Genomic DNA, 12,122 nt, shown 5'->3' with positions numbered 1-12,122 from the left:
TGCCTGATTGGACATTGCGTTCTGAAGCTGTATGTCTTCTTTCCGTGATTGTGAAAAAACTTGCCGGTTACCTGTAGCGTTCTCTGTAGCGGGGCAAAGGACACCGGCGTGGACGAGGTATATGTGAAGCTGTGTGGCCACTTCCCTTGGTGTGTATATACCGGTACTTGCCGGTAAACTGCAGCGGTTTCCTATCTATGTTAAAGGGACATAGGACAGCAGAGGGGTCATGGGGGATGGGGGATAGTGATAACAGGGAGGAGGGGGCAGTGTACAAAAGAGGGGATGATGGGCAGGGGACAGCAGGCACCAGAGGGGACAAGGGGAAGGACAGGGGCAGTCACAAAATTTAGTATTCGGACTATAAGACGCACCAACTTCCCCCCCCCCCCCAATGTTGGGGGAGAAAAAGTGCGTCTTATAGTCCGAAAAATACGGTACATTCTTATTTACGTATATGTACTCAGACAGAATCCAAAACCGGCTGCACGTCCCCTAGCTTAAAGGGACACTTTACTCACCTAGGGCTTCCAATAGCCCCCTGCAGCTGTCCGGTACCCTCGCCGTCTCGCTCCGATCCTCCTGGCCCCGCCGGCAGCCACTTCCTGTTTCGGTGACAGGAGCTGACAGGCTGGGGACGCAAATGATTCTTCGCATTCCCAGACACATTAGCACCCTCTATGCTGCTATATGGTATATGATATATGCTATAGCAGCATAGATGGCGCTATTGTGGCCAGGAACGCGAAGAATCACTCGTGTCCCCAGCCTGTCAGCTCCTGTCACCGAAACAGGAAGTGGCTGCCGGCGGGGCCAGGAGGATCGGAGGGAGATGGCGAGGGTACTGGACAGCTGCAGCGGGCTATTGCAAGCCCCAGGTGAGTAAAACTCATTTTTTTTTGTTTGACTTAAGTGTCCCTTTAAGTCATATGTCATTGCATGGGTGTTTTGAAAAGGTGGAGAGGCTAATGAATCAGTTGCAAGTGCAGAACTCACCCTCTGCCCCTACGAACTGGATCTGAGTGCCAAGTGGTTTTATTTGTTCTATAGTGTACCATTTGTATACTTGAGTATAACGGGTAATTGTCTGCACTGTCTTCTCCCTCAAAACTGTCCCCGAATCAGCTGACTTCTGGCACGTGTCCCCGCCCCCTATTTCAATAGAGAAAAAAGAATGACAGGTTTTTTTTCAGGGAGGAGGGGCTCTGGTGCGTCTTTCAATTTCTTCTGGAAGGGATTATAGCCCATGCTGTCCATCACCCTTGTAAACCTTTTTCTCAATTATCTCAATGGGCCGGGTGTAACATGGGTACCATCAACCCTTGCACAGGGAATGCATGAATTTTCAATCCCACTTTTTAGTATTTAATGGAAGGTAGGCACTCCTCTAGCCAGGTCATATTACTTAGTGGTGTAGGAACTGCCATAGAGACTGCTATGGGATCCAAGGCCTGGGGAGAGAGGCCAGGATGTGTGATTGTAAATGTAATCCGTAGCCTATTGTCTTTCTCAGGAGGCTCGCCAAATCCACCCTTCTCCTGATACCATTGTTTGGAATTCATTACGTGGTCTTTGCTTTATTTCCTGAACATGTTGGAATTTGGGCCAGATTGTACTTTGAACTTGTTCTTGGATCAAATCAAGTGAGTCTTTTATTTTTGTATTCTTCAGTATGAACAGATACTAGATGACCAATGGGGTTAGCAGCAGGACCATAACTACAGGAGAGCAGCCCCTACGACCACGGGGGGCCCAGAGCTGTAAGGGGGGCCCAACTAATACTTCACTCTCTCTGATAAAGGGGTCCATCCTTCAGATCGGGTGTTTTTGTGGCTACACTTGTTATTGGTGTGAAGATAAGTGTTGCACTTTATGACCCTTGTAAGGTAGACCCCCAAGCTGTGAGGGTCACCATGGGGAGGCAACGGAAAAGCTGTAAACATTGGTGGGCCCGATTAAAGTTTCACTAGGGGTCCTGATGATTTATAGTAAACGTCACTGTTTAACAAGAACAATACAAAAGTAGCAATTTCTTGAAATATATGGGCTCCAATATCCAAACGTGTAATAATCTCTATGAATGAATCTATATTTTAGAACATGGTTGCCTATTTATATACTTTTATCTTTCTTTCCACCAGGGCTTCATAGTAGCTTTGCTATACTGCTTTCTCAATGGAGATGTGAGTACCGTTGTTCTATCATCCCATCTCATCCATCAACCACACACATCATACACTTAGGGCTGGAACCCACTAGAGCGCTTTTTTGAGTGTTTAGGGATCGCTTTAAATCACCAGCGATTTCCCTCAAAGCTCTGCCAATGTAAATAAATGTAACAAATTCCACACAGTAGCAATTGTGATTAGTCAAATCACAATCGTAGGACATGTAGCATTTTGGGAGCGTTTGTGCTTCAATGTAAAGTATAGAAGCACATCCAGAGATCCAGCTGGCCTAATAGCTGTTTTGCAAGTCTATGACTCGCTTCTTTAGAGGCAAAATTTCCTCTGAAGAAGCGAGACATGCCCGGAGTCTTTTCTCCTTCTACTGTGCTACATTGCTTGTCTGGATCTGGAGACACGGCTACCTACACCGCATACCCTCATCTGTCACCGTGTTATCTGGTGCCGATCCTTAAAACTTCTTCTTTACTTCTTTAAAGTATTGAAGCACTGGCAAATCGCTAATGAAAAAAAAAACGTACACTTTGTAAAATCGCTACCAAAATCGCCAGAAAACACTCCACTGGGTTCCAGGCCTCAGGCTGGATTTACACTAGTGTCGGGCGTCCATCTCCGTGATCGGTGCTGGCACTTGTGCTGCACAATTATGTATCCAAGTCCTGGTAGCCATGCCATGCACGACCAGGGCCGGGCCGAGGCATAGGCTGGAGAGGCTCCAGCCTCAGGGCGCAGTGTAGGAGGGGGCGCAGAATTCACTCAGCTGTCATTCCTAATTGTGTATGAAGCAGAGAGAAATAAGAAAAGGGGATACATAGCAGTGACTGCAAGCCAGATAACTAGATATTAAGGTGTTGGGGAGGTTTTGGGCCCTGTGGCCCTCTTAGTCTAATAGCAATCAGTGTGTGACAGCTGGGGTGGCAGGGATGGAGGGGCGCACTTTGGTGTCTCAGCCTTGGGTTCTGGAGGACCTTGTCCCTGCTCTGTGCACGACTATAGGGATTCAGATGCCTTGTCCGAAATTCTGAAGCACATTTTCATTTTTTCTTTCACACATTCAAATTCAGAAGCAGCCTATTGAATTCACTAGGTAGCGATTTCGGATTCATATGCATGAAATCGGGCTGGATCGCCACCAGTGGAAACGAGTCTCTAAGGTGGAACTTTAAGCCAGGATTGAACTTCATTCCACTCAGTAGCTGATACCCCATTTCCCACGAGAAATCTTTACCTTTTCTCGTATAGATCATCAGGATAGCTGATATTGTGTTGAAAACCCTCCCACAGTGTGATGTCATGACCATGGTCCTGACAGCTTGCGGTTTGTCAATCTCATTGCATTGTGGGAAATAAAAGCTTTTTCCAACTGCCAAGCAAGCAATGTCTCCATCTGTGTATAGAACTCTCAGTAAGTAATGAACATTCCTTGCAGATCATCTGGCAGAACTAAAGATGTCACCACCAGTGAGGCTACTTACACCCCAGGACGTTGCGTTTAGGGGACGTTATAGGGCACATAACGTGCCCCTAACGCAACGCCTGGTGGTGTTGGAGCAGGGCGCTACCAAGAGCCACGTTACAAGCAGCTCTTGGTGCGCCTGCTCTGTCTGAGGCACTGCAGAGACCACGTGAGCGGAGCTCACCGCATCACGTGGTCCCGCCAGCCAATCAGCGGCTGTTCCAAAGAGTAAACACTGCAAGTGCAGTGAATAGCAAGTAGCCATGTGCCTGGCTACGTAGCGGCCTCTCCTCGCCTCCTCTCCGCCCCTAAATTAAAAAGAAACACCTGTACTGAGCATGTGCAAACAGTCTAACGCGGCTTAGTCGCGTATAAAGTACTGCATGCAGTACGTTGTCTTGACATGAAGCGTTACTGTGTAACGCAACGTGGGCACTGTGAACAGACCATTGATTTTTCATTGCTGTGCGTTGGGGTGCGTTACAGGCTGCTCTAACGTGCGCCTGTAACGTCCCACTGTGAAAGCAGCCTCATAGATTTCAGTATGTAAATCAGAGAGAGGATAGATTTTACAATGAGCAAACCCTGATTGAACAATTTATAAGTGAGTATTGTAAAAAATAAACAGTGGTATCCATTATGTTATTTTCACTACAGTTCCTCTTTACGTTGTTTTGGTAAAATCCCTGTAAGAAATGGTTCCCTCTTTATTCCTTAGCATCTTACTGCAATATATAAGGGAACCTCCCTAAAACAAAGAAATTATTAAATATAAGGTCAAAAACCTATCAATCAGGTGGGAGGTACATGGACTATACTAGACAAGCAATATGCATCAAAACAAGCACATAGGCCCCTATGCAATTAACTTTTTCTCCTGAGTTTTCTCCTAGGAGATCATTTTTCATCTTCTACTTAAAAAAAATGTCAACACTTTGCAACTGAAAAATATTCAAAACATTGGTGAAAAAGTACTATCAATATTATTTTGAGTATGTTCTTGCTTGCTGGTGGTTTAAAAAACGTAGAAAACTCAGGAGAAAAATGGAATTGCATATGGCCCATAATGGTGGTGCACAAGGTGCACTAGAAACACTAAAATAGTAAGCAGGCATATCCAAAGAGACACTCTGGTGCAACAAGAACACCTAAATAAATTCCCTACATGGTTCATCCCAATGAGGGGCTTCCTCAGGGGATATCAGACAGTATTTCCTGATGTGTTTTTGTGCTAATAAATTGCATGGAGTCTCATGAATGTTGCACCTTTCAGTTTCTTGGAAAGTAGTGGCACTTTCTTTGTCCTGCTCCATTTTACAGTGGTCTGTTATACGGTACTTCCCTCCCAAAATCAATGTGTGATGCTCCTGATTAACCTTGTCATATCACTTCTGGTCAACGGCTCAATCTTGAGTACAGCTTTACTTCCTGGGATGTGGCCATCTGTATGTTTTAGTGCTTGACTCCTTAAAGGGAAGGTTCAAGCAAAAAAAAAAAAAATGAGATTCACTTACCTGGGGCTTCTACCAGCCCCATGTAGCCATCCTGTGCCCTTGTAGTCACTCACTGCTGCTCCAGTCCCCCGCTGGCAGCTTTCTGACCTCGGAGGTCAGGGCCACATTGCATACATTTTTACGCATTCCAGCTAGTGCAGGAACAAAAAAATTCACGTGTTTCACCACTAACGCGTAAAAATGTATGTGTTAATGTTCCTGCACTAGCGGGAATGTGTAAAAATGTACGCAATTTGGCCCTGACCTCCGAGGTCAGAAAGCTGCCAGCGGGGGACTGGAGCAGCAGTGAGTGACTACAAGGGCACAGGATGGCTACATGGGGCTGGTAGAAGCCCCAGGTAAGTAAATCTCATTTTTTTTTTTTGCTTGGACCTTCCCTTTAATCCGTGTTCATTCACTGTTTTGGATTACCTGTAGAAAGCTGTGGCAAGGTCATTTGTTAGCATGACTGCTGACAGATGGGGTTGGGGCCTATGCATCAGAAGCCAGCACAGGGTTCAGAGAGTGGGTTGAAGGAAAAAGGCAAGTAATTAAAACTTTTTGTTGCAACAGGATTCATTGAATGTGCAATTTTAATAAAAATTATTTTTAAAGGGACCCTGAGCAGGACCCAAAATGACTCTTTCATGCAATTAACACTGCACACAGTTCATGGGCACAGAGATAGAGGGTGGAGAAACACAAAAATAGTAAATACATTAAGTACCTTCTGGGCCCCTATGCTCCAAGGCCCCATATCAGCTGCTGTGGCTGCTATGGCTATTGCTACGCCCCTAAAGGTAAGCAGAGATACACATGATTTACTTTGCTGATGCAAAAATGGCAAGTGCTTATTAAAGGGAACCTTATCTGAAGTTAAAAGCAAGAGTATCACTTACCTGGGGCTTCGACCAGCCCCCCGCAGCCGCCCTGTACCCGTGCCAGTCCGATCCTCCGTTCTCCTGCTGTGGCTTACACTGTGGCGAGGGCTGCACAGATCCAGTGGCCTGACAACTCCCAGTCAGTGTATAACAAAACTAAGCCACGGCGAGAGAACGGAGGATCGTAGAGGACTGGCACGGGCACAGGACGGCTGTGGGGGGCTGGTCGAAGCACCAGGTAAGTGAAACTCTTGCTTTTAGCTTCAGTTAAGGTTCCCTTTAAAGAGAATCTGTATTGTTAAAATCGCACAAAAGTAAACATACCAGTGCGTTAGGGGACATCTCCTATTACCCTCTGTCACAATTTCGCCGCTCCTCGCCGCATTAAAAGTGGTTAAAAACGGTTTTAAAAAGTTTGTTTATAAACAAACAAAATGGCCACCAAAACAGGAAGTAGGTTGATGTACAGTATGTCCACACATAGAAAATACATCCATACACAAGCAGGCTGTATACCCCCTTCCTTTTGAATCTCAAGAGATCATTTGTGTGTTTCTTTCCCCCTGCAGCTATCTTCCACTGAAGTGTCAGGCTGTTTCTTCCCGCAGAGTGCAGACAGCTCTGCCTGTATGTAATTCCTCAGTATGTGAAAGCCCAGCCAGCTCAGAGGAGGATTTATCCAGCTTGTAAAAGATAAGAGAGAAGCTGTCCTAATCTAAATAATACACAGGCAGCGTGCAGAGAGGGGCCTGGAGGGGGGAGATGCATCACAGAACCATAACACTGAAGAACTTGGCAGCCTTCCAGACACAGGCTGACAAGTATGACAAGAGAGGATAAGTTGATTTATTACAGAGATGGTGATAGTAGAACGTGCTGCAGTAAGCCAGAACACATTAGAATAGCTTTTGGAACTTGTAGGATGATAAAAAACAGGATGACATTTTTGTTACGGAGTCTCTTTAACAGCAGAGAGATAGAATAAAACCAAATCTTAGCATGGAAAGTTGGCAGCAGCAAAAAAAAAGTTTCCATCATTGTCTGTAGTGCAATCACCGTTTCCTCTTCTCATTTCCTTCCTTCGTGTGTTAGTGCATTGCAAACTCTCACATCCATAAAATATCAACAAAAGATTCGCAGGTAGCAGGAAAAAAAGGGCGTCGGCTGAGGGTGGCCGAAAAAGGTGCCGCCATAGACTTTAATGCTATTATCGTTAATACAGTGAAAAAAGCAGAAAAAAAGGCGCCGCGAAAAATGTGGTTAATAACATTAGAACATTATCGTTTTTGAGGTAGTTATCATTTTAGAAGTTTACAACGTTATAGTTTTTATCATATTATTTTGTTAATAAATACAGATTTTACGTTTTCAAAGGTATTATCGTTAATATATGTAAAAGGGTGTTTCTGCAGAGGGAGTGGTTAGGGTTAGACACCACCTAGGGGGAGTGGTTAGGGTTAGACACCACCTAGGGGGAGTGGTTAGGGTTAGGCACCACCTAGGGGTAGTGGTTAGGGTTAGACACCACCTAGGGGGAGTGGTTAGGGTTAGACACCACCTACGGGTAGTGGTTAGGGTTAGACACCACCTAGGGGGAGTGGTTAGGGTTAGACACCACCTAGGGGTAGTGGTTAGGGTTAGACACCACCTAGGGGGAGTGGTTAGGGTTAGGCACCACCTAGGCGGCGGTTAGTTTGAGGCAACACCAGTGGTGGTGGTTAGGGTTATGCATCACCAGGGGGTGGTTAGGCACCACCGGAGGGGGGAGGGTGGTTAGTGTTAGGCGCCGCTAGGGGAGTGGTTCGTTTTAGACACCACCAGGGAAGGGTTCTGTGTAAGTGTAGGGTCGGGTTAAGCAGTATTGACGAAGAATGCAATGACATTTAACGTTAATATTTATTCGTTATTATATCTCTTTTGTTTTTTGCAACAGTAATTATCGTTAATAAAGCTTGCGAACGATGGTACTCTGTATCAAATTTCGTTAATACCTGGGGCTAAATTTATTAATAAGTGGGGCCCTTTTTTCACGGCGCCCTTTTTTATGCACGCCATTCGCACTACCCATACCTTCCCTTTTACTGCTGCCAGCACAGAGCTGCACCTGACATAGCCTGCACAACCCGCAAGTGTCAGGCAGAGCTTCTATGTGGTGCCCCCTGGACAATCTGCCTCCCTCCCAACAGTAACAAACTCACTCATCAGACTCCTGCATCAGCTCGGCATAATCTGATCCCACTTATTACTTGTTCCCACTTTTGACTTATGATAGTAAAAAGCAGCAGTGTGAGAGAAGGCAGAAGTGCGGGAGCTGTTCGGGATGGCACACTGATACATGCAGCAGAGTTCAGCACATACACACAGAGATGGATTAAGACAAAATAAGGCCCTAGGCAAGCTTTGGCTCCTCCTCATGATTTTAAGATGGGAGAAGGGTTAAAGAAAGTGGCAGCAGGGCAGGTTCTCTCATGAAGCAATGTGAAATATTTGCATTAGGTGCAGATATTACAGGGGCAACATTTTTCGTACTGTGGTTACACTAACAGCATACCTCCCAACATTTTAAGTGTCGAAAGCGGGACACTTAGGCCACGCCCCCAACCCCCTAGTCACGCCCACTAATTTTTTTAATTTTTTTTTTAATTAAAAATTTTGAATTAATTACTCCCGAAAGGGAGGGTGCCAGTGGGAGGGGGAGGAGGGTGGTGAGGGTGGCCGAGGGAGGGGAAAGAAAACCCGATTGAGGCACCAGCCCGGGGATGCGTATGCGGCATAGATGCCGCATGGACGCTATTAAGCTTCTCCCTCCCTCCCTCCTAATGTGCCCCGAGTGTCCCCTTATGTGATTAATTAGAGGGGTTGTCAGTGGAGGGGGGGAGAATGCCCGTCACCGTGGGTGGGGAGGAGGGTGCCACTTTTAGGTGGGGGGGGGGGGGCGCCTGGACAGAGAATGGAGGCGGAAAAACTGATCGAGGCTCCAGCCGCGGTACTGAGGGATGCGGGAGCCCGGCTTCAATACTTCCTCCCTCCCTCCCTCTGTGAATGCCCCCAAATGTATGTCCGTGTGCCCCCCTCTCCTCCCCTCCCTATAGGCAGAGTGAGCGCAGCGGAGCGGGCAGTCGGGTCCTCTTACCGCTGGCTGATGCACGCGTACTGTCTCTGGCATCCGACCTCCATGTGCTTCCTGTGACGTCATAGTAAACAGGAAGCACATGGAGGTCGGATGCCAGAGACAGTACGCGTGCATCAGCCAGCGGTAAGAGGACCCGACTGCCCGCTCCGCTGCGCTCACTCTGCCTATAGGGAGGGGAGGAGAGGGGGGCACACGGACATACATTAGGGGGCATTCACAGAGGGAGGGAGGGAGGAAGTATTGAAGCCGGGCTCCCGCATCCCTCAGTACTGCGGCTGGAGCCTCGATCAGTTTTTCCACCTCTATTCTCTGCCAGCCGTCGGGATTCGAGAGGGGGGGCCCGGGACAGCGGGAGGGCCCCCCCAAATCGGGAGAATCCCGACGAAAACGGGACGGTTGGGGGGTATGCTAACAGCATGCAGTCAGAATAGGAGGAGAAGCCAGAGGAGAGTGGGGTGAAGAGGTCATCATTGGGGAAAAGCAGCTTGTTGTGCTGTGTGAGGAGTCTGACAGTGAGTTAGGAGGGAGGAGGCAGGAGAACAGCAGTTTTTCTTTTGACTTGCACTGCAGAAGGGAGGAGGTGGCACTCAGCAGACACACTCCTTTCTTGCTTCTCTGCTTATGCTGCTGCTGCTGTGCCATCCTCCACCTCTGTCTCCCACAGGGTGCCCACGGCAAAATAAAAATCAAAAATGTTGTCAAATTTGAAGAAGCAGGAAGGATCAGATCTTCTCCCCTGCTTCCTCCTCCTGCTCACCTCCCACTCTCCACCTCCTGCCAGCCCACTTTCCATCGGTGAGGAGAAAAGGGCTGGAGGGAGACATCGAGTGGGCAGGGAGTGGGCAGAAAGAAGACGGAGCAGGGGAAAAGATCTGATCCTTCCTGCATCTATCACAGGGAGGCATTGGTAACTTAACAACTGTAACAGTGCCCCACCCCCAGATGCTGCGTCTGGATACACATGCTTCCTTGCCCCCCACAGCTACGCCTCTGGCTGACAAGCAGACTTTCAGGGGTCCCACCATTGGACCTCCTCTGCTAAGAAGGATGGGGGAAGCCTCTTTAGGTACCAGAGGCTTCCCCCTCCCGAGGTAGGTATCCACCCCTGGCACTTCTTTCACTTTTACTCACTACTGACCTGATTGTGATTCTCTCCTTTTTGGTAAGCTTAGTGGCATAGATTACTGTTTAGTATCTAGATCAAGTCGCTATTGTTACTTTGTATATAGCATTGTTTTTCACTAGAGTTGTCATCTTAGAAATGTATATTTCTTACCATAAGGTTCCAGACCTTGAGAAATTAAAAATTACAGCTGGCTCATTGAGACCTACTTTTATCTTTTATTATCGTTACAGGTTCAAGCTGAAATTCACCGGCACTGGGGCAAGTGGCAGAGCTCACTGGAAAGCAACGTGTTTAATCTGGTGACACAGGACTTCACAGCATAACCTGTCACTGCCACCACCACGATCGGAATACAAAGAGAGGTGCATTGTGGGAAAGCACAATAGGGTTCCAGTATCTTGAGAGGTTTGCTGTCTCGTACAGACATGATGGACAAGTACTAAAGAAGTCTCTTATACTCTTTGTATCTACAGTAAATGGTTTGCATAACATCTCCAAAGCATCTCATAAAAGCCACCGAGTTCTCTGGGAGATGAAAATTGAATAAAATATTACATTTTAGGGTATGTTTATCATTAGCCATAATAACAGCATTTGCTATTTCCACTGCCCTCCTCTGCACCAATTCTATGAGCGTATGTTAGTATTATTCAGGGATGAGCCAAGACTGACCTGCATAATGTGAATGTCAGTAAAGTAGTCAATCCCATTACGTTCTCCACTCCAACTTCGTTTTCAGCATCACATGATTCAATGTAACCAACGGTGTTGAACAGGGGTGTCAAACTCAATTGTGTAAGGGGCCAATATGTAGCCGTGAGCCAAATTGTTTTTAGCAGGATTTAACATTTATTGAAAAGGCTCAAACTAAGTGGTGTAACTGTAGCGACGATGGGGTCCCACTCCTCACCCTTCTACAGAGTAGTGCAGTGGAGCAGTTTAATATTTGCCTGCTCCCATGCTTCTTTGGGTCTCCTCTGGTCCTCCTGACAGTCACACGCTCTATGCTGTGCACCTCTGGCTCCTGAGGCATGTCATGGGATCTTGAAAAGGAGTATGCAGCAGGCATGTGCAGAGGGAAGGGGGGGGGGGGGCTCTTGGTGCCCAACCACCCCCCATTTTTAAATTCCCTTCAAAAAAGCCCCTTTGGCTGTAAAAACGAAGCTCCGCCTCTGGCCGTGATAAGCCCATCCCCTTCCCATTGGAAGCCCATCCACACCCGTGGGAAGCTCCTCCCCATCTGGGACACTTTGAAGTAAAGAGGTGCCATACAGGAATCCTAGTGTAACCATTCCCAAAGCTGTGTGGATGCTGGTAAAATAGTGTTTCTCTGACAGCAGTGACCTCTCCCTCCCTCAGCATCCACAGTGACCTCTCCCTTCACCTAAAGTCCATATTGAGCTCTCCTTCCCCAGAAATTGCACTGCAGTGATCCTGCCTCCTCCAGCACCCACACTGACCCCTCCCTCCCCCAGCACCCACATTAAGTTTTCCCTCCCCCAGCAACACCCTTCTTGTCCCCAGCAGCACCCATAGTGACCTCCTCCAGCACCTAAACTGACTTCTCCCTCCCCCAGCACCCCCAATGACTTCCCCTTCCTGAAGCACCCACACTGACCTCTATTTCTCCCAACATCCACCCCTCCCCCCCATAGCTGGCACCCAGTACTCACACTCACATGACACCAAGTATCGGCAACCAGGCCTGACATTGCACCCAATACTCACACCTGCACACAGCCTTCACATGGCCCCCACTATCTGCACCAAGCACTCATTTAACCAGTACCCACATTTAAAACCCATGTTAAGTCCAAAGCCCACCCATAGCCAGCACCCAGTGCAGG

At 47.5% G+C, this 12,122-nt stretch overlaps 1 protein-coding gene across 2 annotated transcripts in view; it reads left to right on the top strand.

Annotated features, from left to right (window-relative positions):
• Nucleotides 1–10,836, top strand: part of LOC137542281 (vasoactive intestinal polypeptide receptor-like) — a 188,147-nt gene extending 177,311 nt beyond the window's left edge. For both annotated transcript variants that reach the window (XM_068264077.1, XM_068264078.1), the window contains 3 exons: nucleotides 1,514–1,643; nucleotides 2,142–2,183; nucleotides 10,506–10,836. In XM_068264077.1, the coding sequence (XP_068120178.1) occupies nucleotides 1,514–1,643; nucleotides 2,142–2,183; nucleotides 10,506–10,598 (265 nt within the window). In that variant the 3' untranslated portion in view covers nucleotides 10,599–10,836. The remainder of the gene's footprint in view (nucleotides 1–1,513; nucleotides 1,644–2,141; nucleotides 2,184–10,505) is intronic.
• Nucleotides 10,837–12,122: the final 1,286 nt, after the last annotated feature.

The sequence above is a fragment of the Hyperolius riggenbachi genome, chromosome 12 (genome assembly GCF_040937935.1).
Source record: "Hyperolius riggenbachi isolate aHypRig1 chromosome 12, aHypRig1.pri, whole genome shotgun sequence".
NCBI lineage: Eukaryota > Metazoa > Chordata > Amphibia > Anura > Hyperoliidae > Hyperolius > Hyperolius riggenbachi.
The sequence above is the reverse complement of the archived record's forward strand: the minus strand, read 5'-3'. Positions and strand labels throughout refer to the sequence as shown.